Genomic DNA, 25,761 nt, shown 5'->3' with positions numbered 1-25,761 from the left:
CTTTGACAAAGGGTAGGCTTAGTCAAAGGGTCATCTGGACTCGAAACGTGAGCTCTTTTCTCTCCCTACAGATGCTGCAAGACCTGCTGAGATTTTCCAGCATTTTCTCTTTGGTTTTAGAATCTCAAACTTTGACCAAGACTATTAGAAATATGTCTTTCTTGTCACATCAGCACCGCCTGCACCACCTCCCCAGTGAAGAATGTTGGATCTTTTCACAACTTTAAAGGCTATATAAATGCAAGTTGTTGCTGTAGCACAGCAATCAATACTGACTTTTGCTCATTGCTTGGTTAAGTATGCCTGTGGCTAATAGTGGTAGTCCAAGTGCTCGAGCTATTGAGAAGGATTAAGTTAAAAGTTAATGTCCTTCTACCTCGCGAGGTACCTTGCTACCTTCTCGCTTCTGCCCCATGTCAGGCAGGCTCACAGGCAGCCACGTCGCTAATTGAGACCCTACACATTGATGTGTTGGGTACTCTGGGTCTGTGGAGACTGCGTTTACCTTAGCAGTAACATAGACAGGCTACCAACATTTGTAGAAGTACAAGTCTATTTTATATTATATGAGCTGTTAAACATACTTGCACTGTGGGTCGACACTATGTTAGATTGATTGAAGACCTATGCCTAACCTGACCAGCCTATACTGCTAGCACATGGTGGATGTTTGTGCTACTGACTGCGGGCTCTGTCTGTCTCAGAGGCTGCATCCCGAATGAGCGGGAAAACTAGTGCCCTCTGGCTTTATAGTGACCGTGCTCTAACTGGTGATTGGCTGCTGTGTTGTGTGTGTTAATTGGTCTTGCAGTGTGTCAGTCAGTGTGTGTCTCTGCACCATCATATACTTATGTGTATATTATGACACGCCTCACCCAGCCGCCACTGGTATTCATCCAGCGGAAGGCAGGGGATTCAACATGTGGGAAACCCAAAATGGGAAACCTATCAGGGTTGCACGCAACTTCCAGGGCAGGATTTATTTCGTTCAAATGGCACGCAATACCTGATCGAGGGACCAGGCCTCAGGAAGGGGGTCCAGCTGAGAGTCACCACCTTCCCCCCTCCCCTGCCACCATCATCCTTCAATCCCTCTCCCTCCCTCATTCACCTGTGGCCTGGATCCTCGGGCAGCCTGGGCCAGGGGTGGATGCACTACCGGTAGCAGCCATTATCTCCCCAGTGGCACTGCCGAGCAACAAAGATCTGTCAGCTTCTGAATGGCACAATAATGGGGCAGTGTGGAGCTCTCTCCTGCTCTCCAGCCAGAGGACAAGGCCTCTGTCGGCAGTATTTAATTCTGCTCATATCGGTATTTACAGCACACCCCACTTGTATACATACCTTGGCTGATATCTGGACAGAATGGGCGCTAGTTTCTTAAGATAATTTGGTGCGTAAACGACAACGGGTTCAGAATCGGTCACATTCAGAGACACTTTGGAGAGAATTTGATTGACGAAATCCTTCCAGCTGAATGACTGGATCAAGAAAACACAAATTGAATGCATGATCCCAAATGCACAAGTCATCATAAAAATTAAAGCTGCACCCTCTCACGTACACAGACTGAATAGACCTTTGCACTCACAATTTCATTTCTCTTTAAGGAAATACCTGGATGCCAACTGAGTGAGAAAAAAAAATCAAGAAACAAAACATTATGATCAAACATAAAAATGACCGTGAAATTTCCAACTTGCTGTTAAAACCCAACTGGTTGACTCGGGCACTTCAGAGTAGGAAACCTGTCCTTCTCTCCCAGTACGAGGCTGTACATGACTCCAATCCCATTCCAACATGGTTGTCTCTCAGCTGCCCTCTGAAACCACCTGACAAACAGGCCAACTTCTCAGGGAAACCAAGCATGGACCATACCAGTCATGCCCAAATCCTGAGCGTGACTAGAAAGAAAAAGAAAATGCTGGCCCAAACTCCAAGTGAACAGCTCTTTACACTTCCTGCTTAAAAACCTCAATAACGGTCATGAAAGATGGTGAACAATCAAACAACTATTTCCACTCGTGGGGGAGTATGGGACTAGGGGGAGCATCGTCCATGTCACAACCCGCACGGGACTTAAGAAGTAGCAGTGTTTAAACTCCGCGTGAGCCTCGTCAAATGTGAACTCCCCCATTAAAGGGGATAGGGGACCTTAAACCATGCATAACTTCTGTATAAAGTCGGCCAATTTGGATACCGACAGGAAAGAGACACGGCTGGGATCGTTCGTGCTGTGTAAAGTATAGTTATTGCAATAAAACTTTATTTCTCTCTACCACTCGGTGTGGACTCTTTTGGGCTCTAAAAATTAGAGTCAGACCATACAGAAGTGAATTTAGCAAACACATCTTACACACAAAGGGCGGTAGAAATTTGTTACTCAGTTGCAAAAACAGCAATTGATGCTGGACCAATTGCAAGTGTTAAATCTGAGATTGCGAGTTTTTTTTTAGCCAAAGTGGTTTCGGGATGGGGGCAAAGGCAGGTATATGGAGCTCGGTTGCAGCAAAGATCCCGTTGGCTGGGTGCAGCTCCAGGGGCACTGAATCTCTGCCACCTCGAAGGACAAGAGCAGCAGACACATGGGTGTGCCACCCCCTTAAGGTTCCCCACCAACTCTCACACCATTCCAGCTTGAAGCTACATTGCTGTCCATTGACTGTTGTTAGTACGCCCTCCCTTATAGCACTGCCTGTGTCCATACACTGGCCGTTTAAGGGGGTGGCTCATCACTATCTTCTCAAGGGGAATAAATGCTGACTTTCTAGCAACATATCCCACGAACAAATAAAAAAATTAAATAGGTTCTCGGGGTTAAAAAGGCTACTCTTGATCCCATGCTAACGTGACTCAAAAGAAAATTAACAACAACAGTTTCAATTCTTAACTGCAATACTCCAGGAAAATCCCATTATTTGATCTCGTTAAAACACTTTACGCTGCTGAACTGTTGAAAGTAATTCTTAATTGTTGCAAGTTTTTACAACGGGTTACATCTTTGGAAAAGATGGAAAGGATAAATCGCAATTGCAGCCAATTGCTGATCAGCACGCAGCGATAGTGCACCCCTTTGGCCAATGTATCTGGTGAACTTTTCAACTTCCTCAGTACAATTCAGTCTTGGAATTAATGGTAGCAATGTTAGCTCATTAGCTCAATATGTTCGCAGAAAATTCCTTTTGTCTCTTTTTTTAAAAAAACAGACATGTGGAGGCAATTTTAATATTATTCAGCCTTGGGGATTCTGACAGGATTGACAGGAACTCTGGCTTTGCACCCTGGCCTGTATTGCAGTCCAGTGATTCCGATAGGGAATAAAATTGGGATGGGGGCGTAAAACAGTATTGTGCCTGATCCCGTCAGCTTCTCCACATAGAAAGTAACAATGTAGACCACAAGAACAGAAAGAGCCTTGAGCCTGTTCCCCAATTCAATTACATTGTCAGGATTTTCCGTACCCCTCAGCACCCATCCCGTACCATCCTCCCTGAACAGGCGCCGGAATGTGGCGAATAGGGGCTTTTCACAGTAACTGCATTGAAGCCTACTTGTGACAATAAGCGATTTTCATTTCATTTCATGTTTGGTGGCGATGGAGGCGGGATCTTCCAGTCCTGCTACCATTAACAGGATTTCCCATTGTTTGCACTCTCCGGAGCTGGAGAACCTGCACAGGGTCGAAGTGGGGGGGGGGGGGGGGGGGGGGGTCACAGTCAGTTGAACCAGAAGATCACACTGGATGGAACGATGGGGAATTTCACCCATTATTTCTAATTAGGACCTCAACACTTAACACCAAAGAATTGCCTTGGCTGCATAACTCTTTAGACCCTTACCTAATACAAATCCATCAAGCTAACCATGCAGGTTGTGCTAACGTCCCCCCCCCCCCCCCCCATTAGTTCATTTGAAAGGTTTATTGCCTGCAGTAGCAGGGTACAGAGAGCAACATCATGCCAACTCTTTAAATGGTCTCCCGTTAAAATGGCTGACAGTAATTTTTTAGGTTCAAATCTGCTCTGAATGAATTTGCCGGAGGATAGCCAATGAGGTGCCATCATTCAAGAAGGAAGGGACAAATCAGGAAACTACAGTCAGTCTAACCTCAGTGGTGGGGAAACTGTTGGAAGCAATTCTGAGAGACAGACTTAATCTGTGTTTGGAGAGGCAGGGACTGATCAAGAACTGTCAGCATGGGTTTGTTAAGGAAAGGCCATGTCTCACTAACTTGATTGAAGTTTTCAAAGAGGTACCCAGCTGTGCAGATAAGGGAAATGCATTTGACATAGTCCACTTGGACGTCAGAAAGGCTTTTGATAAGGCCCCACTTGGGAGATTGATAGTGAAGAGAAGAGCTGAAGGGATCCAAGAAAATTTTCGAAAATTGGATCCAGAATTGGCTGAGTGGCAGGAAGCAGAGGGTGATGGTTGAGGGGTGTTTTTATGACTGGAAGTCTGTGTCCAGTGGGGTCCTGCAGGGATCAGTATTGGGCCCCATGCTGCTTGTTGTTTATATAAATGATTTTGATATGAATGCAGGAGGGTTGATCAGTAAGTTTGCGGATGATCCGGAAATTGGTGTGGCGCTAAATAGTGAGGAGGATATACTCGGGCTGGTCAGACGGGCTGATCAGTGGCAAATGTAATTCAATCCAAATGTGTGAGGTGATGCACTTGGGCAGGACAAACAAGTAGGGGGAATATATGATAAATGGCAGGACCCTGGGAAGCACCAAGGATCAGAGGGACCTTGGTGTATGTACACCAGTCCCTTAAGGTAGCAGAGCAGATGGATACAGTGGTTATGAAGGCATGTGGGATACTTGCCTTTATTAGCCGAGGCATAGAGTTTAAGAGCAGGGAGGCTATGTTGGAACTGTATAAAATGTTGGTTAGGCCACAGCCCGAGTATTTTGGAAGTGGCAGTTCTGGAATCCACATTATAGGAGGGATGTGATAGCACTGGAAAGGGTGCAGAGGAGATTTACCAAGATGTTGCCTGGGCTGGAGACTTTCAGTTATGAATAGAGATTGGATAGACTGTGATTGTTTTTCTTGGAGCAGAGGAGACTGAGAGAGGAACATGATTGAGATGTATAACATTATGAGGGGCATAGATAGAGTAGACAGGAAGAAGCTTTTCCCCTTGGTGGAGGGTTCAATGACCAGGAGATTTAAAGTAAGGGACAGGAGATTTAGAGGGAATGTGAGGAAAAATCTTTTTCCCTGGAGGATAGTGGGAGTGTGGAACTCATTCCCTGAAAGGCAGAGACCCTCATATCATTTAAGAAGCACTTAGATGTGGACTTGCAATTCCAGGGCATACAAGGCTATGGGCCAAGTGCTGGGAAATGGGGTTAGAATAGTTAGGCGGTTGTTTCTGACCGGCACAGACTTTATGGGCTGAAGGGCCTATTCTGTGCTGTGTGACTCTGTGGCAGTTGAATGAGATATTTTGAAATGAGGGCCTTGCTGACAGCGGGGCAATTCCAAAGAGGCTTGTGGCACTAGAATCAGAACGGGTTGACTTAAAACAGCTGCATTCTCTGACAATGGCCATTCTGTCACCTCCCGCCGCACGGCCTCCGCCTCAGCGAGTCGGGCGGCTGCCAGGAGGTCAGCAGCTGACCGAGACCCCCAGCCAATTGTGGGGCCGCTGCCGCGATGTAGGTCATTGGGTTCTCAAAGCAATTTGAAATAATTTCCTCTCAAGCAATCTGGTCGACCCCACAAATACCCGACAGAAATGAACGTGGACGGACCAGATCTGGTATTGAGCGCCACAGAACTGAACCAAATGAGAAAGAACTTGACAGATTCACTCAATGAGACGAGACCAGAAAGTTAGTAGACTGTGCATGTTGGATTTATCCAATAGCATATTTGAACTGGAAGTGCTTCGGCACTTAAGTTGAGAGGTAATGCATTTTTCTTTCATCAATGTTAGCATTTGTTTCAACAGGAAAAGAAACCCAATTTTAAGGTGTAATGCATGAGCGCTGAACTTTAATTAGTTTTCCTACTGGGCAGCCCTGCTGGAGAAGAACATGGTAAATGAGGGTGAATATTCAGAATAGATAGAAAAATAAAGATCCCACTCCATCTCGTTCACCTTTTACCATTCTAGTAGTCGCATGACCCAACAATAATGAAGGTGAGACTAATCACAGCAATTCATTTCCATCAGCTGGTCTATAACAGGCCCAGGCACGACATGAGAAAAACCCTTGCTATTGGAGAGTTTTAGCAACCAGAGATTTTAAATCATCTTGTCCTTCCCAAGCAAGCTTAACTCACCATGTGTCAGGTCTCAAATTGCTCATACACTGGATCTCAAGGGCTTATATTCTGAAGGAAATGTATCTAATGTATATAATATCTAAATGTATCTAAGTGCAGGGCCGAAATGCTGACATAGTGCAATATAATAGCACCGCTCGGTACTGACACTTTGCAATAGATTGTGTTCCCCATCCACTGACATCCATGGCTTTGACAAAACAATATTCAATTCAAAACACCATCCTACCTTAGAATCGATTGTAAGAGGGAAGTTACTGGTCATGTTGGACAAAGTCATTTTGTTGTAGAGTTTATTAGGATCGGTTCTGTCTTCAGTTTTGGTTGTTGCCTGTCAAATAAAATATATCCGTGTGAATATTCCTTTTACCGTGTTTCAAATGTAAGTATGAATCTCATTTAAATTGACAAATAATTGGCCAAAGGCGGACAGTCGATGTTATTCAGTGTCAGGCTGTGTCTCAGTTTGCCGTACCCTTCTCACCAAATCAGAGGTTTGAGGGTTCAATGCCCACTCCAAAGATTTGAATAATTTGATACTCAGCTGTACCAAGGGAGTTCCGCATTGTCAATGGTGCCATATTTCAACATTAATTCACGGCGGCGCCTACTGTCAAGATGGGTGCAAGATATGATCCCACGGTACTACTTCAAGAAACAGCAGGGAAAAATCTCCTGTCAGATCTGTATCACCCAAGCAACTGTGGTAGGCTATATTAGGGGTATCGCGGTACCTAGGTGGGATGTACCTTATACTGTAGTATGAGTGGTAGAACATGCCTGCTGGTTCCGCCCAGCAAGCGGAGCATAAGAGTCTGTGTTTCACCCACAGCAGTCATTCTGTACCGGAGCTGCTGGGGTAACTACTTGTTCATTAAAGCCTTCAATTGGACTACAACCTTGCTTCAGTAGTGATTGATTGTGCATCAGCAATATCATTTAAACCGATGATCTGGTAATTGTCACCATTGCTGTTGTTTGGGTGTTCCTGCGTGCAAATTGGCTGCTGCATTACCTACATTACAACAGCGGAAAGTACTTCATTGCCTGTGAAACACTGCGTGGCATCGTGAGGAGATGAAGGGCGCTTTAGAAATGCAAGCTCTGTATTTGGAAAGTAAATACACCACTAACCTCGCATGGGCTGTTCCAACTTATTTGGGAGGCAGAACAAAAATAAGAAAGACACCAAGTTCCTAAACAGCATTTGTAAGGGCTGGAATGACACAGAACAGGCAACTGGAAAGTCAAGTGAAGGCGGAATTAAGCGGCCATATTTTGAGGGCATTTTTGCAAGCGGCAAAGTAGGGGTGATCTCAAAATGAGAGTTCAGAGAATGGGTGCATTTTATAACATAAAAGTATGTTATAGATGCCTGCAGGAATATATAGTGGGATATTTCCAATATTACGACCTACAGAGATCACTTCTCAATGGCAGATCTTGCAGGCTGATTAAGATTTCAGCTCTTCAGGGAAAAACAACTTACTGGTGGCACGGAGGGGTACCTGGAGCGCACTGTACAATGCTGCTACCACCACAGCACCAGCAGGAAACACTACACACACTGGCTGGATGTAAAGATCAAACTGCAATTCTCTCTTTGCGCATTGAACAGGATGTGGCTGCTCATCAAAGTGGAAGAGGGTTGGGATTATTCTCTTAACCTCACACAGGAGAATGATGCCATTAACAAGACACCAGTAACTTGATGCACTCAAAGATCAAAGCCGGCTGGATGGAGGATTCTCTTCGTGGCTGTTAGGAAACATGTAGTCTGTTGATTTTTTAGAAAACGAGAATGTTGGCCCACCCAGTAAGTGTGGAGTCGAGCATTGCTATAAAAATATGAAAATCAAAGCACAGCTTTTGCACACTCGGAATTTAGCTGCACTAATGTTTAACATCCTCAGGCCAAGTTCCGCTTATTTAAAAAGAGGCACCAACAACAAAAAAACAACTCGCATTTACACAGCATGTTTAACGTAATGAAACAGGGTTCTTCACGGGGGCAATGTTGGATGCCAAACCAAATAAGGAGATGTTAGCCGCGAGGAGCATCATAAGGAGGAGAGTGGAGAGGGAGAGAGAACAAAGGAATTCCAGAGCTCAGGAGAGGAGCTCAGGAGAGAGGTTCTGCGAGGAAATTGCAGAGCACAGGGCCGAGGGAGTTAAAGGCATGACTGGCAATGGTAGTGAGGTGAAAATTGGAGATGTGCATTTTACTAGAATCACAGAATTGCTACGGCGCAGGTGGAGGCCATTCAGCCCATCATGTCTGCACCAGCTCTCCAAATGAGCGCTATGACTTAGGGCCATTCCCCCGCCTTATCCCCGTAACCCTGCACATTGTTTCCATTCAAATATCCATCTAACGCCCTCTTGAATGCCTTGGCTGAACCGGCCTCCACCACACCTTCAGAACAGTGCATTCCAGACTCAAACCACTTGCTGTGTGAAAGGTTTTTTCACACATCGCATGCTTCTTTTGCAAATCAGTTTAAATCTGCCCGCTCATTCTTAATCCTTTTATGAGCACGAACAGTTTCTCCTTGTCTAATCAGTCCAGCCCCCTTGTGCTTTCGCACATGTCTATCAAATATCCTCTTAGTCTTCTTCTCTCCAAGGAGAACAGTCCCAACGTTTCCAATCTATCCTCCTAATTAAAATTTCTCATCCCCGGAAACATTCTTGTAAACCTCTTGTGTTCATCAACGTGTTCACATCCTTCCTATAGTGTGATGTCCAGAACTGTACACAGTACTCCAGCTGATGACTAACTAGTTCCCACTCTGAAGAAGGGTCATTCATACTCAAAAAGTTTATTATGTTTCTCTCTCCACAGATGCTGCCAAGCCTGCTGGGTTTCCAACACTTTCTGTTTTTACTTCAGACTTCCAGCATCCACAATATTTTGATGTTAGTAACTCGTGTCCAATATATGTCCAGCATAACCTCCTCGCTCTTGTACTCCATGTCCCCTATTAATGAAGCCCAGATACTATTTGCTTTAATAACTGCTCTCTCCACCTGTCCTGCCATGTTCAATGGCTTATGCACATATACACCTCGGTTCCCATGCTCCTGTACACTCTTTAAAATTGTATCTTGTATTTACTAATCCCTCCATATTCTTCCTACCAAAATGAATCACCTCACAGTTCATTGCATTGAACATCACCTGCCACCTATCTGCCCAATCCACCAAATTGTATGTCCTTCTGAAGTTTTACACTGTGCTCCTCACAGCTCATAATGCTTCTAAGTCCTGTTTCATCCGCAAACTGAAACTGTACCCTTCACACTGAGATCCAGGTCATTAATATGTATCAGGAAAATGAAGGGTCCCACTACCAGCCTCTTGGGAACTCCACCTTCCTCCAGCCCCCCAAAATATCCATTAACCATGACTTGCTGTTTCCAATTATTCAGCCAACTTTATATTCATGTTGCTACTGTCCCTTTTATTCCATGAGCGACAACGTTTCTCAAATTCTGTTGTGTGGCACTGTATCAATGCCTTTTGGAAGTTCATGTACACCAGCATTACCCTCGACCTTTTCTGTTACCTCGACATAAAAATTCCAGCAAGTTAGTCAAACATGGTTTTCCCTGAAGAAATCCATGCTGGCTCTTCCTAATCGACACATGTATTTCTATGTGTCTATTAATTCTATCATGAATAATTGAACTTTAATTACAGAAGCTTCCCCACCATCAAAGTTAAACTGACTGGTCTGTACTTGCTGGGCTTCTCCTTGAAACCTTTTTTGAATAAGGATGCATTGTTTGCAATTCTCCAGCCCTCTGGCACCTCCCCTGAGTCCAGGGAAGACTGAAAGATAATGGCCAGCGCCCCTGCATTTTTCACTCTCACTTCCTTCAGTATCCTTGGATGGATCTCATCTGGTCAAAGTGCCTTGTCAAGTTTAAGGACCAATAGTTTATCCAATGCCTCCTCCTTGGATTGGATTGGATTTGTTTATTGTCACGTGTACCGAGGTACAGTGAAAAGTATTTTTCTGCAAGCAGCTCAACAGATCATTCAGTACATGGAAGAAAAGGGAATTAAACAAAATTCAAGAAAATACTAGAAAATACATGAGAATACATAATAGGGCAACACAAGATATACAATGTAACTACATAAGCATTGGCATCGGATGAAGCCTACAGGGTGTAGTGTTAATGAGGTCAGTCAATAAGAGGGTCATTTAGGAGTCTGGTGACAGTGGGGAAGAAGCTGTTTTTGAGTCTGTTCGTGCGTGTTCTCAGACTTCTGTATCTCCTGCCCGATGGAAGAAGTTGGAAAAGTGAGTAAGCCGGGTGGGAAGGATCCTTGATTATGCTGCCCGCTTTCCCCCGGCAGCGGGAGGTGTAGATGGAGTCAATGGATGGGAGGCAGGTTCGTGTGATGGACTGGGCAGTATTCATCACTCTCTGAAGTTCCTTGCAGTCCTGGGTCCTTATCAATTTTGAATACTTCTAGTGACAGAGCTTCCTCCACTGCCACCACGTCATGGGCAGCATCTGCTTCCTTGGTAAAGACATAATGTGGAGATGCCGGCATTGGACTGGGGTGAGCACAGTAAGAAGTCTCACAACACCAGGTTAAAGTCCAAAAGGTTTGTTTCAAATAACTAGCTTTCAGAGCACTGCTCCTTCCTCAGGTGAATCATCCTAAACCTTATGGTACAATGGTCACTGTCTCCTAAATGTTTCCCCACTGGCACTTGATTTACTTGGCCCACCTCATTTCCAAGAACCAGGTCCAGCAGTACCTCCTTTCATGTTGGACTGGAAATATACAGCTGTAGAAAATTTTCCTTAAGACAAAGTATAGGAACCTTTGCTCCTCCTTGTCCTTTATCACTACCACTATCCCATTCTATGGTTGGGTAATTATAATAATAATCATCATCTTTATCAGGCTGACATTAACACTGCGATGAAGTTACTGTGAAAAGCCCCTAGTCGCCACATTCCGGCGCCTGTTTGGGTACACAGAGGGAGAATTCAGAATGTCCAATTCACCTAACAGCACAACTTTCAGGACTTAATGGGAGGAAACCGGAGCGCCCGGAGGAAACCTATGCAGACACAGGGAGAACGTGCAGACTCAGCACAGACAGTGACCCATGTCAGGAATTGAACCTGGGACGCTGATACTCTGAAGTAACAATGCTAACCACTGTTTAACCCCCCCCCCCATTGTAACTACTCTATAATAGGGGCAACACGGTGGTGCTTAGCGTTGCTGCCTCACGGCGCCAAGGTCCCAGGTTCAACCCGGCTCTGGGCCACTGTCCGTGTGGAGTTTGCACATTCTCTGTGGATTTTGCCCCCTCAACCCAAAGATGTGCAGGGTAGGTGGATTGGCTATGCTAAATTGCCCCTTCATTGGAAAAAATAAATTGGGTACTCTAAATTTAAAAAAAAAAAATAACGAATCTATAATGTTTGCCCGTCTCTGTAATTTCCCTGCAGATTTGTTTTTCTACGTCCTTTCCACTAGTTGGCGATCTATAGACCCACACCGGTTTCTGGTCACCAGCTCTGTTTTGACAAGATACTGAGCCTCCTTGCCTGAGTGGAAATCCAGGCCTATTTGTTCAAGCCTGTGGTATGTAACTTGAACCTTCTCAGTCACAGGAGAGAGTATTATTCATCGGGCACAGGGTTAGGCGACAGTTTTTGTGCTTCGATGGTAAGACTGATATGAACAACACCACACCTTAATGCCCGCTCCCCTGTCACTCAAAGCAGAGCAGAGTTCTTGCCGGCTCAGTTAACCCCTGCACCAGGGAGAGAGCTCAGCCCATATTTCTTATCTGGATGTGTGAGGCAACAACTGCAGCAATAAAAAGATGAAGGAACTTACATTGGCTAATTCTTTCTCCAGCTGCAGGACCGTACTCATTTCATTCTTGATTTCGGAGTTATTTACGTTTAAATGTTTGTCCTTTCGCACCAACGTAGCCACATTTATCATGAACAGGAAGTAAGCTTCACATGCCTGCAGCAAACAAAAGAAATAAATGGATACAGCATTTTCTTGGAAAATATTCCAGGATCTTATCAGTTTTGTGAAAACAATGGATGGCATCGTCTTATATTCCCGGCTTGCTCCTGCTCCTAATTTCCTGTTTCTATGTTTATATGCTCAGTCTTTCTTGAAATCTGGTGGAATCGTAGAAGGCTTAGAGCACAGAAAGAGGCCATTTGGCCCATCGTTTCTGTGCCGGCTGAAAAAGAAGCCTCCAGCTGTGTCCCACTTTCTAGCATTTGGTCCACAACCCTCTGGGTGAAAATCTTTTTCCTCATCTCCCCTCTAATCTTTCTACAAACACTTTAAATCTATGCCCCCTGGTCACTGGCCTCTCTGCTAAAGTAATCGGACCCTTCCCATCCACTCTATTCAGGCACCTCACGATTTTGTGCACCTCAATCAAATTTCCCCTCAGCCTCCTCTGTTTCCAGGAGAACGACCTCAAAGAACAATCTCTCCTCATGGATGTCATTTCCCAGTCCTGGCCGCAGTCGTGGCTCGATTTAGATTTTTTAACTTACCTCCTTTGCTTTTGAATTTTAGGGGATTTCCCCCACTCCCCTCGGTGTGTTTCTTGGCAGCAGAGGAAGCCCGGGATGAGGGATCCTCTGTACCCATCGTTGTCAATAGGATTTCCCATTGATTCCACCCCGTGCCATTCGAAAACCCGCGGACGGGTTCATCGTCAGCGGGAACAGAAGTTCCTGATGGGGTGAACGGACAGAAAATGCCCCCCCCTCCACGCCAGACCCCCACAATGATATCGGACTGAACCTTTTATGGTTTTGTTGACCTGTTTCGCTCCTTTTAACGATTTGCATCAGAACCTGAGGATTATTCCTCTTCCACCCCATTTTATTTTCAAAGCCATGCATGACCTCCTCCATCGTCCTGCCAAAATGCATCATTTAACATTGACCTGTATTGAAATTCAGCCAGTCCATTCTGCCAGATTATTCATGGCCTCTTGAATTTTGACACTGGCATTAAACTGGATTTATCTCAAACTTTCGATCTATGATACACGTGTCAGAACGGAATAGAAAGATGTGCTTGGCCTCGCAGGAAATTAAGGGGAGTGGGTAGGAAAATGAAGTTGAAGACCAAGATCACACGTGATTGTATCGAATGACAGAACAGGCTCTTTAGTCCGTGTGCTCCTATTTCCCATGTTGATGGGGTGAGATGACATTAAGTGGAAGGAGGTTCATGTGGAGGCACCTGTTGTGGCGAATGGCCTGTTTCACTGCTGTGAAATTTGAAGTAATTCTGTGGATAGGAAGCTCACACAGGCCCTGATTTCGTTTCCCGCAGAAAGCCTTTCAAATAACAAAGTCAGTATTTTCTTTCCACAAACTCTAAGCCAGTCCAGAAGCCTTCCTTCTCACTTTTCCTCCTGGCACTGATGGGCTTTCTAAGTTGATTGCTCGATGCAAGTCACCGAGGTGAAGTTTTATGAGGGAGGTGAATTGGGTCCCGGGTTCAAATCCTGGACGAGCCCTTTAATGTTGTCTGCTATGTGGGTGGCACGATAGCACAGTAGTCAGCACTGTTGCTTCACAGTGCCAGGGTCCCAGGTTCGATTCCCAGGATTCTACACTCCTCACCATCAACTTCAGTCGGGAAATACTTCATTTGTTCCTTAGTGGGATGTGAATGTCACTGACCACGCTAGCATTTGTTCCCCATCCTTAATTTCACTTGATGAGACCACTTCAGAGTAGAGCTACGAGTCAACCACATTGCGGGTGGATCTGGAGTCACATGCAGGCCAGACTGGGCAAGGACAGCAGATTTCCTGCTCTGAAGGATATTCGTGAACAGATGGGATATTACAATCAGTTACGATTAGTGAGACGAGCTTTCAATACCAGATTTAATTAATTGGATTTAAATTTGTCCATCCGACTCTGTCCCCACAGAACATTTGTCTGGGCCTCTAGGTTACATGCCCAGTGGCATTACCCCTATGCCATATCTTCTCTATCTTGCTGAATTTGCTTTATTCATTTATGGGATGTGGGTGTCGCTGACTGGGCCAGTATTTATTGCCCATCCCTGAGGGCACTTAAGAGTGAACCACGTTGCTGTGGGCCTGGAGTCACATGTAGGCCAGACCAGGTAAGGATGACAGATTTCATTCCCTAAAGGACATTAGTGAGCCAGATGGGTTTTTACGACAAATTGACAATTTGTTTAATGGTCATCGGTAGACTTTTAGTCCAGATTTCTTATTGGATTCAAATTCCACCATCTGGTGAGATTTGAACCCAGGGCATTACCCTGGTTCTCTGTATTACTAGCCCAGCCACAATACCTCTACGTCACTGCCTCCACTATGCCCGCAGAGAACTGGCTGAACATTACTTGAGGTTATTTCATGTCAGCCAACAGATGTCGGCTTCTTTGCCAGCAGTCCTTGATGGATTCAGGTGTACGTATCCCGTGTGGAAACAAACACCACTGTTTATGCTCTCAAACTTTGCCTGTGATTCCAATAATACATTATTTTCAGTTAATTTGAAGTAAACCAACCTCAAGCATAGTCAGATATTAGAATAATACTGTCCAATGGAAACTGCTAACTAGCCGCAGATGCGGCTACAGTGACGTTGTTTTAGCCTCTTGCATTAATTTAGTACAAAATGTTTTGGACAGAATATAGGTAAATAAAGCAAGGCACTCACAAGGATCAAAGAATGATCACACGGCCTGGTTTTTGTCCAACGGTCTGACTAAGAAAGGTTAAAGTTCACATGCATAAGCCATGTGACTACGTGTATTGGGATCACAGGCCAATACTGACCGTCTGCTATTCATTTATGTTTCAGGCAAATTAGCCACATCTGGAGTCCCAATTAGCTATGTGTGGCTAACTCATTGGGAAAGACTGCATCAGGAAAGGTAGCAGCCTTGGGTAAAAGCCAAGAGAGTGTCTTCAAAACTACATGTGTGCACAAAATGGTTTATATTTTGGGTGTGGTGCACAAGGGACCCGCACAGTCACACCCTGGACCCTTGGTCAGAGCAATGCACCGTGCCTAGCTCAGTGTTTATCATTTCTTGTCCGCAATCAAATAATTAATGACCACTTCCAAACTGCCCAACATCTGGAGCACTTATGAAACTAAGAATGCTAATTACTGAACATTGTTAGCAGATAAGTTCAGAGATAAAACGGAAACACAGCTAGTTATTAGCAGCATTATTCATAGACGTCTTGATCAGGCTGTTGTGTCCAACCAACTCCCCCTTCCCTGGAGACCCGTGCTGAGTCACCTGTCAATTGCAAATGTAAATAGCCTCAATGGAAGTACTGTATCAGGAATGCACACAAAGATCCCGGTGTCTCAATGGATTAGCACTTTCTTCAAAAGTCTGAAGATTGTTACTCCAAAGACTGGATTACATAATACAGGCTGATAGCCACCATGGAGTTACATTACTGGAGGTGCCATGTTCAATCTAAATCACAAAAACAGATGACCTGGGTATTATCACATGAGTGTCTTTTGGATCTTACTCACATGATCATAGAATCCCTACAGTGCAGAAGGAGGCTATTAGGCTCATTGACCCTTCTTCGAAAGAGCACTCTACCCATGCCCACTCATCCGCCCACCCCCACCCTTTCCCCGTTATCTAACGTGTACATCCCTGGACGCTATGGGAAATTTAGCGTGGCCTATCCACCTAACCCACACATCTTTGGATTGTAGGAGGAAACCCACGCAGACACGGGGAGAACGTGCAAACACCACTCAGACAGTCTCCCAAGGCCAGAATTGAACCTGGGTCCCTGGCGCTGTGAGGCAGCAGCACTAACCACTGCGCCACCGAGACACTCTGTGCACAATTTGGTGGACAAACCTTACCAGAATTTGGCAAAGTGTCGGGCTTAGAAAACTAGCGTGCAACTCTCCAGTTGCACAAACCAGTTTTCTCTCCCTTCGTTCAGTTGACTGTGAATTTGGGATCCTTTAGTGCAGCTGAGAAATTGAGAGTTTGGTGAGTATCTGGAAGTGATTAAGGTCTGTTCCAGTGCTAAGTTTTAAAATGGTATACAAACAGTTGGTCAAGTTAATAGAGTAATTGAACCTATGAGGTTCTGCAGAATGAGTATGAGGATCTAGGCAGAAAAGCAGAACCTCAAAGTTTACAAGCTCTGGATTATTACCTGAGCCACAAGCAATTGGCACAGGGTACATAAAATTAGAGAGATAAATACATGGCTCAAAGTACCAGCACTTGAGAAGTGGTGGGGGGGGGGAGGTTGTACCATTGGCTTGGTTTGCACTCGATCCATGTGGGGACCAGTGTTCTTGTGCTCCACAGAAGTAGAGAAGTAGTGAGAGTTTTAAACTAAATAGTTGGGGCAATGGATCAAATGTGGAAAGATGGATATATCAAAGGGAAGAAAAAGGGAAGACAGGAAGGTGTTAATATGGGAAAGAATAAACAGACCAGGATCAGAAAGTAGAAGTATGAGACTAAATCAACAGATAAGGCTGGAGGTTACAATGCAATAAAACAACAAACCGTGAGGCTCTGAAGCTGAATGCACATAACATTTGAAATAAAATTGATAGAGGTTAATGAGTATGACTTAATAGCCATTACAGAGACATGGCTGCAGATGGCACAGATTGAGACCTGAATATTGAAATGTCTGTGACTTTTAGGAAGGACAGCAAGTTAGGAAAAGGTGGAAGGATGGTCCCGTCAATTAAAAATGACATTAACAGAGACAGTCTAAGTTCAGGAAACCCGGATATAAATGTGGTTTGGGTAGAGGTGAGGAATAATAAAGACAAGGGGCAGGATTCGCTCTACCTAGGATACTCAGAGTGTGTTCCCCGATGGGAAGAGAATCAGGCGTCAGGGTAAAATTGGGTGTCGGGGTAAAATCGGGATCAGGGCCAGGTGCCGACCTGAATGCAATACTCCGACCCCTCAATGGCGGGGTGAATGAGTTCCACGCTGCACGGCAGCTGGAGTATCAAATAAATAATCACACATTTGCCTCTATTTAGCAGATCCGGCGCCTGATGCCCCGTGCTCCCGAGATTCTCCGGTCCCCGTGGACGGGAATCGCATGGACAAAATTCACTTGTGGTCTCAGTGATCAGGGATGAACTGACCCACCCTCCCCTCCAGGACCCCTGGAATAAGTGGACCCCCGCACGGGCCCCTGTAATAGGGACAACCCCCACAGGGATCCCTGTGACAGGGTGACCCCCACAGGGATCCCTGCGTTAGGGGTGTCCCCTGAAATGCAGGGACACCCCAGGGACACCTACCTGAAGGAACCCCCTCTACAGTTTCCCCCCCCACCCCCACCCCCCACACAGACCTGCCTCCAGAAAAGGAACCCCAGCCTGGAAGCTGGAGAGCAATCCAGACAGGGGCAGTGGGAAGCATTCGAACTGTTATACATAAAACGTGTCCATTTCTCGAAGGAGAGTAGCTGTGCCTGCTTCTGGTTCCCACAGATCCATTCTCTGCAATCCATTCATGGCTTTAGAGTAGTGGTTTGAGATTGACAGCTCGGACAAACCATCCAGAGCTTTGATCCATATGATTCAGTGGCATAAAGCCAGCGGATTCGGCCATGACCAGCTCAGTCGCACACACGGCAACTCCCGCCGGGACTGGGATTTCGGTCCTTCCAGTGCGGGAACGGACACCGGCGAGGTTCCCCCCGGTGCTGTATGGAGGGAACCAGGAGCGGGGCCGTAAAACGTGCAATTACGGGGAGGAAGACAGAGCGGGCCCGGGAGGACAAAATGGCGGCTGGCGCAGACCGGGCAGCATGGGCCCAGTGGGCCAGAGAGCAGCAGAACTTCTTGAGGAGCTGTTTTGTGGAGCTAAAATCGGAGATGCTGGCCCCTATGAAGGCCTCCATGGAAAATATGGTGGAGGTCCAGAAGGTACAGGAGAAGGCGATCAAGGAGGTGGAGAGGAAGGTGTCTGAGAACGAGGACCAGATCCTGGGCCTGGCGGTCTGGGTGGAGACGCACGAGGCCTTACACAAGAGATGGCAGGAGAGGCTGAATGACCTTCAATACAGGTCTCGGAGTCACAATCTGCAGATCCTGGGCCTCCCTGAAGGTGCAGAGGGGGCGGATGCGAGCACGTATGCGGGGACGCTGATAGGCAAGGGGGCCTTCCCGTGGCCCTTGGAGCTGGATGGTGCGCAGAGGGTCCTCGCCACGAAGCCGAGGGCGAACGAACCACCGAGGGCGATGGTGATAAGGTTCCACCGCTTCACAGACAGGGAACGGGTCCTGCGGTGGGCAAAGAAGGAACGGAGCAGCAAGTGGGAGAACGGCAAGATTCGCATTTACCAGGACTTGGGAGCTGAGCTGGCGAGGAGGCGTGCGGGTTTCAACCGGGCCAAGGCGGTACTCCACAGCAAAGGGGTGAACTTTGGGCTCCTACACCCGGCGAGACTTTGGGAAATGTACCAGGACAGGCACCATTATTTTGATACACCGGATGAGGTGTGGACATTCATTAGACATGAAAAGTTGGACTTAAACTAAGGGGCAGCTGCACGTCGGTGAAACGCGTTAGCGGGGATGTGTAATCAGGGGTTGGCCTGGTGTTAATCTATTTGTAGAATTTAAGTTTGTTTGCTTCTCCGTTACTGTTTTTTGTTTCAGGGGGCGGGGTGACGCCCGGGCTGTGTTGTCCGGCGCTCGGGAAGGACCCGGATGGCACTTCCCCTCTAACCGGGGGGGGGGGGAAGAGAAGAGAGAGAGAGAGAGAGAGAGAGAGAGAGAGAGAGAGAGAGAGAGAGAGGGAGAGAGGGGAGAGAGAGAGAGAGAGAGAGAGAGAGAGAGAGAGAGTGGGGAGCCCAGAAAAGGAGACAATAGTAAGTTTGGAGATAGAGACGGGAGCGGCCGGGGTCAGCATGGGTCAGCTGACTTCCGGAAGAGCAATGGGGGGAAATCAGTGCTGAGCAGGTGCTTGGCAGGGGGGGAGGGGGGGTGTGGGGAGGGGTGCTGCTTTGCTGACTGAAGGGGAGACAGTTGTTGGGGATGGATGGAGAGTTGGGCTGGGCGGCATCTGGCGGGGGGGGGGGGGGGGGGGGGGGGGAAGAGCTGGAGTGAGCGGGGGACGCGGGCATGTGGCTGGCCGAAAAAGGGAGATGGTTAGTCGGCAGGGAGGGTGGGGGGTCAACCCCCAGTCCAGTCTGATCACTGAATGTGAGGGGCCTGAACGGGCCGGTCAAGAGGTTCCACGTGTTCTCGCATCTAATGGGGTTGAAGGCGATCGTGGCTATGTTGCAGGAGACGCACTTAAAACTCGCTGACCAGATGAGGTTAAGGAGAGGATGGGTGGGCCAGGTGTTCCACTCGGGGCTAGAGTCAAGGACCAGAGGGGTGGCAATTTTGGTGAATAAACGGGTTGCGTTTGAAGCAGGGAGCATCATGGCGGACAAGGGGGGCAGGTACATAATGGTGAGTGGCAGGTTACAGGGGGCCCGGGTGGTGTTGGTGAACGTGTATGCCCCGAACTGGGATGATGCGGAGTTCATGAGGCGCATGCTGGGTAATATCCCGGACCTGGAGTCAAGTAACTTGATTATGGGGGTGGGGGCTTTAATATTTCTTGGACCCGGTGTTGGACCGGTCTAAGTCCAGGTCAGGAAAGAGGCCGGCGGCGGCCAGGGCCCTGTGGGAGTTTATGGATCAGATGGGGGGAGTGGACCCGTGGAGATTTGGGCGGCCTAGGGCAAAGGAGTTCTCCTTTTTCTCCCACGTCCATAAAGTCTACTTGCGGATTGGCTTCTTTGTGCTGAGCAGGGTGTTAATCCCGAGGGTGGAGGGGGCTGAGTATTCGGCCATTGCGGTCTCGGACCATGCCCCACATTGGGTGGACCTGCGACTGGGGGCGGAGCGGGGGCAGCGCCCTCTCTGGAGACTGGATGTGGGGCTGCTGGCGGATGAAGAGGTGTGTGGGCAGGTAAGGAGGAGCATTCAGGACTATGTGACGACGAATAACACAGCGGAGGTAACACATGGATGCCCCGGTGGTAAGAGGTGCATTCAACAGGAAATCCCGTGGACAATGGCAGGACCAGAAGATTGCGCTGTCAGCCAATCGTGGGCCATTTCCGCCGACAAATCCTGCCCATGGTGCAGGGAGTCACATTGATGTGGAGAATAGGCATAAAAATGTCATTTTCTGGTTGGCAGGATCTGATAAATGGTGCTCCACAGGGATCAGCGCTCGGGTCTCAACTCATTACAAGTTATACATAAATGATTTGGATGAAGGGATCAAGTGTTTGTTGTCTAAAATTGCTGGTGACACAAAGATAGGTCGAAAAGTAAGTGGGAGTATCATGTGGGAAATGTGAGGTTGTTCATTTTGACAGGAAGAATAAAAGAAGCAGATTATGTAAACGGTAAGAGATTGTGGAGTTCTGTCAGGATCTGGGTGTCCTCGTGCACCAGTTCCAAAGGGTTGGAATGCAGGTGCAGCAAATAATTAGCAAAGTTAATGGAATTTTGTTGGATATTGCAAGTGAAATTGAGTGCAAGAGTAAGGAGGTCATGCTTTAAGTATACAGGGCCTGTTTCGCTCTGTTGGTTAGTCATCTGGGTTGTGATGCAGAGCGAAGCTAAAAGCATGGGTTAAATTCCTATACTGGCTGAGGTTATTCATGAAGGCCCTGGCTTCTCAACCTTTGCCTTCGCCCGAGGTATGGCGACCCTCAGGTTGAATCACCGCCAGTTAGCTCGTCCCCCCACCCCCTCCTAGTTACCTGAGACTATGGTGACTTTGCACTCCTTTAAGAAAAGATGTAAAGAGAAGGTTTACTGGACTTCAACCTGCATGGGCAGGAACTCTTCTGAGGAAAGATTGGACAAGTTAAGTTTGTACTCACTTAGATTTAGAAGAGTAAAAAGTGGCCTGATTGAAACATACAAGATCATGAGGGGGACTTGAAAAGGTGGATGCGGAAAAGATGTTTCCTCTTGTGTGAGTATCGAGAACGGGGGGAGCCGCCATTGAAAACGATGAGGAAAAAACAAATCTCTCACTGGATGGTGACACTTTGGAATTCTCTTCCTCAAAAGGTGGTTAGGCAGAATCTTTGAATATATTTAAGACAGAAGTACATAGATTCCTGACTAGCAAGGGGTGAAAGGTTACTGACGGTGGACAACAATGTGAAGTTGAAGTTAAAATGAGATCAGCCATGATCTTATTGAATAGTGCAGCAGTTTCGAGAGGCTGAGTGGCCTACGTCTGCTCCTAATTCATATACTTGCATGGAAGTTTAGCGACAGTTCTTCTGTAGTCAAAAGTGTCTGCCAATGTGTGTAGCAAGTTTCCTCAGGTAACAATGAGGTGGATGGTCAAGCTGTTCTTTTTTCTGTCAATGTTGGTTCCCTGCTCATCATTGAATGGTTGTCACAAGACCAAAGCAAACCAACTGGGCAGGTAGACAGGGCCCGAATTTGACACCAGCCCACTCAGAAGGTAGCATCTCTTGGAGCATAGGGGTATCCCGGCAGATAGAGAAAGGGAATGCGCCACGGTCCCATAGGCTCTGGCCCAATTTGCGTGATGTTAATTCATCTTTTCTCTTCACTGGCCTTCAGGCTGTTGTTGATTCAAGAGGAATTCAAAAGTGTCCTGAGATGGGGAAATGTTTCTGCAAATGAAAGGATCCTTTTCATATTGAGTGAGATGTACAAGTGGCCAAAGGCTGTCGTGCTTTCTTTTTGTGCCCTGCCAAAGTTTTTATTTCCACTGCTCATACTCAGTTAATAGTACTCTTTGCTCAAAGGGCAAGGTATTTTGTGCCCTTCCTACTTGAGAATTTGAGCACAAAATCAAGGCTCTAGAATTTTCATTGTTTAGATCTCTTTTGTTTTTACACTCACTCAGGGATATAAGGGCTCTATGGTTAGGTCAGGAAAGTAGAGATATGATGTGAAATCAGTCATTATTTTATTGAATAGTAGAGCAGGCTTGATGTTACTATGTACTGGAACTTCCTTCCAAACTCTCATTACCTCTTAGGTCAAGAAGTCCCACCTGACTTCACTTCACTATGCTAATCGTCTCACTTTTAACTTAAGACCATTCATGAACTCTGCTATGGTGAACAGATTGCATTAATCAACTTGCTCGATGGTAATCTGCTCATTCTCAAGGGCAATGTGGAGAGCCCCTTTCAACTTACTCAAGAGGCACAGGGGGAAAATGCATTTTGCAACCTATTGGCAGCTTTTAAATGTGTAGTAATCAACGGGAGGCAGGGGTTCCGTCACCACGCCAATATTTATTTACAATAACGATATTACAGGAGCAGCTCCAAACAGTGCTGCTAGCAGTCCAGTCAACTTGAGACTGGCTCACAAAGCCTACACATGTGCTTATATGGGCCCCCTCAATGAGCTATCATTGAGGGAGCTCATACTCCAATTGGCCAACCAATAAAGCTAATTGGAGTTCATTACAAAATGGGTCAAAGGTGAGCATCACGAAAGACCACAAATTACTGTCGGAAATATTACCACATATGGTATCTTAGCATTTGTATGCTTTCTGGTCTGCTATTTGACAAATGTGTTATTTTTAAGATTTAAAATATCAGCACAGGCATTAAGATATCAGATAATAGAACATGTACAAATGGACATATCTATCCCCTCATAGTCCATAGTTTATGGGATGCAGCATAGAAAGCATCCTATCTGTCTGCATCACAGCCTGGTATGGCAACTGCTCGGCCCAAAACCACAAGAAACTTCAGAGTCATGAACACAGCCCAGTCCATCACACGAACCCGCCTCCCAACCACTGACTCCATCTACACCTCCCACTGCCTTAGGGAAGCGGGCAGCATAATCAAAGACCCCTCCCACCCTGCTCGCTCACTCTTCCATTGGGCAGGAGACAAAAGTCTGAGAACACGCACGAACAGACTCAAAATCAGCTTCTTCCCTGCTGTTACCAGGCTCCTAAACGACCCTTATGGACTGGTCTGATTATTACTACACTCCTGTACGCTTCATCCGATGCCGGTGTCTATGTATTTACATGGTGCACCTAGTGTTGCCATATTATGTATTTTCTTTTCATGTACTAAATGACCTGTTTGAGCTGCGTGTAGAAAAATACTTTTCACTTTACCTCGGTACATGTGACAATAACAAATCCAATCCGCACCAATAACGTTGACAACCAGTTCTCTGACAACTTGCTGGATACATACACTGCCTTCTGCTTAAAGGGTCCCATACATGATCCTACATTAACCAAATCTGTTAAATATTGCTCTAATTTTAAGGGGTGAGAATGGAACTAGGGAAGATAATACAAAGCATATTCACACACAAAAACATGGAAGAGTAGAGGAAAATATTTCTGAAGGGGATCAACAGAGTTTAAGAGAAACAGATATTCCACTAACAAACAAACTGGCCATAAATGAGATGCCATGGATGCTTAAAGGGAGGAGAGTAAGAGTAATTAGAAAAAGGGTATACATGAAGGTTATAGAGAGACTGTAAAGGAGAGAGCTACAAAGAAATTAGGAAATAGATAAGAAAACATTAGAAAAGCAAAGAGGAACAATGAAATTAAATGATCAAGCAATATGAAAACAAGATAGCTGAGTGTTCTACAGACACAAAAATATATATTAAGCAGGAGAAGGCTTGTGTGGAGCATAAACACTGGCACAAGTCAGTTGGACCGAATAGCCAGTGCTGTAAATTCTATGCAGCTCTCTGAAGATGCACACGGAAATATTTCCACTCTGTTGAGATACTGGAGGACTGCCAGCCGCTGTGGGAAGGTACCTGAACAAGAATTCACAGCCACAGAGGGAACCAAAAGACAACATCGCAGAAGACATGATAAAGCCGGCCAGTGCTTAAGTGTAGTCTTGACACAGCTGCCTGCCCCACCAACCTCCCACCCATTGTTCAAAAACAAAAACGTAATCTTTCTCAGAACCAGAATTTGAATGTTAGCCAACTGTTGCACGCTGTGATAATGCTCGTAAGAGGTTATTTTCAAACAGCTTATATGAATTTCAACAAAGCTTCATCAAGCAGAAGGACATAATTTGCAGATATTTAGAAAATTATGAAATTGGATGAAATCATTGTCCTTTTTCCATTTGACAAAGCCAATGGTTGCTAAATAAATAAACTTCTCAGCATCTCAAGAGATGCTCATTAGCCGAGGTTATTTTCTGACCAAAGTTCTGGTATTAATAAGTTTTTTTTTTAAAATTTAGATTACCCAATCATTTTTTCCAATTAAAGGGCAATTTAGCGTGGCCAATCCACATACTCTGCACATTTTTGGGTTGTGGGGGCGAAACCCACGCAGACACGGGGAGAACGTGCAAACTCCACACGGACAGTGACCCAGAGCCGGGATCGAACCTGGGTCCTCAGCGCCGTGAGGCGGTTGTGCTAACCACTAGGCCACCGTGCTGCCCTTGGTATTAATAAGTTAATATTTTCCCAGTAATAGATCCCAAAGCAATCTGCAATATTGCCACATTTACAGCCTCCCTCAGTTAAAACCTCAAACATCGCAACATCCTGGAGGTTATCATCGATCGAAACTGAACTGGACTAGCCATATTAATACTGTGGCTGGCAGGGCAGGTCAAAGGCTAGGAATCCTACAGTGAGTAGCTCACCTCCTGACCCTTCAAAACCTGTCCACCATCGACAAGGCACAAGTCAGGTGTGGAACGGAATACACTCCACTTGCCTGGATTAGTGCAGCTCCAACAACACTCAAGAAGCTCGACACCATCCAGGACAAAGCAGCCCGCTTGATTGCTCCTCCTTCCACAAACGTTCAAACCCTCCATCACCGACGAACAGTGTCAGCCGTGTGTACCATCTACAAGATGCACTGCAGTAACTCACCAAGGTGCCTCAGACAGCACCTTTCAAACCCACGACCACTGCCATCGAGAAGGACAAGAGCGGCAGATACCTGGGAGCCCCACCACCTGGAGGTTCCCCTCCAAGACACTCACCACCCTGACTTGGAAATATATCGCCTTTCCTTCACTGTCGCTGGGGTAAAATCCTGGAACTTTCTCCCCAACAGCGCAGTGGGTGTACCTACACCTTAGGGACTACACCGGTTCACCACCACCTTCTGAAGGGCACCTAGGGATGGGCAATAAATGCTGGTTTAATCAGCGACACTGGTTTAGCTCACTGGGCTAAATAGCTGGCTTTTAAAGCAGACCAAGGCAGGCCAGCTGCACGGTTCAATTCCCGTAACAGCCTCCCCGAACAGGCGGCCGGAATGTGGCGACTAGGGGTTTTTCACAGTAACTTCATTGAAGCCGACTCGTGACAATAAGCGATTTTCATTTCATTTTCATTTCATCCCGTAAATGA

The 25,761-nt window shown here is 46.3% G+C and overlaps 1 protein-coding gene across 3 annotated transcripts in view; it reads right to left on the bottom strand.

Annotated features, from left to right (window-relative positions):
* The window catches only part of LOC119976792 (neprilysin-like), a 235,698-nt gene that overhangs the window by 67,850 nt on the left and 142,087 nt on the right, over positions 1-25,761 (bottom strand). For all 3 annotated transcript variants that reach the window (XM_038817578.1, XM_038817580.1, XM_038817579.1), the window contains 3 exons: positions 12,185-12,319; positions 6,533-6,634; positions 1,345-1,481 (listed from right to left, as the gene is read on the bottom strand). In XM_038817578.1, coding sequence (XP_038673506.1) covers positions 1,345-1,481; positions 6,533-6,634; positions 12,185-12,319 — 374 coding nt within the window. The remainder of the gene's footprint in view (positions 1-1,344; positions 1,482-6,532; positions 6,635-12,184; positions 12,320-25,761) is intronic.

Source organism: Scyliorhinus canicula, chromosome 13 (genome assembly GCF_902713615.1).
Source record: "Scyliorhinus canicula chromosome 13, sScyCan1.1, whole genome shotgun sequence".
NCBI lineage: Eukaryota > Metazoa > Chordata > Chondrichthyes > Carcharhiniformes > Scyliorhinidae > Scyliorhinus > Scyliorhinus canicula.
This window is presented reverse-complemented; position numbering and strand designations above follow the sequence as displayed.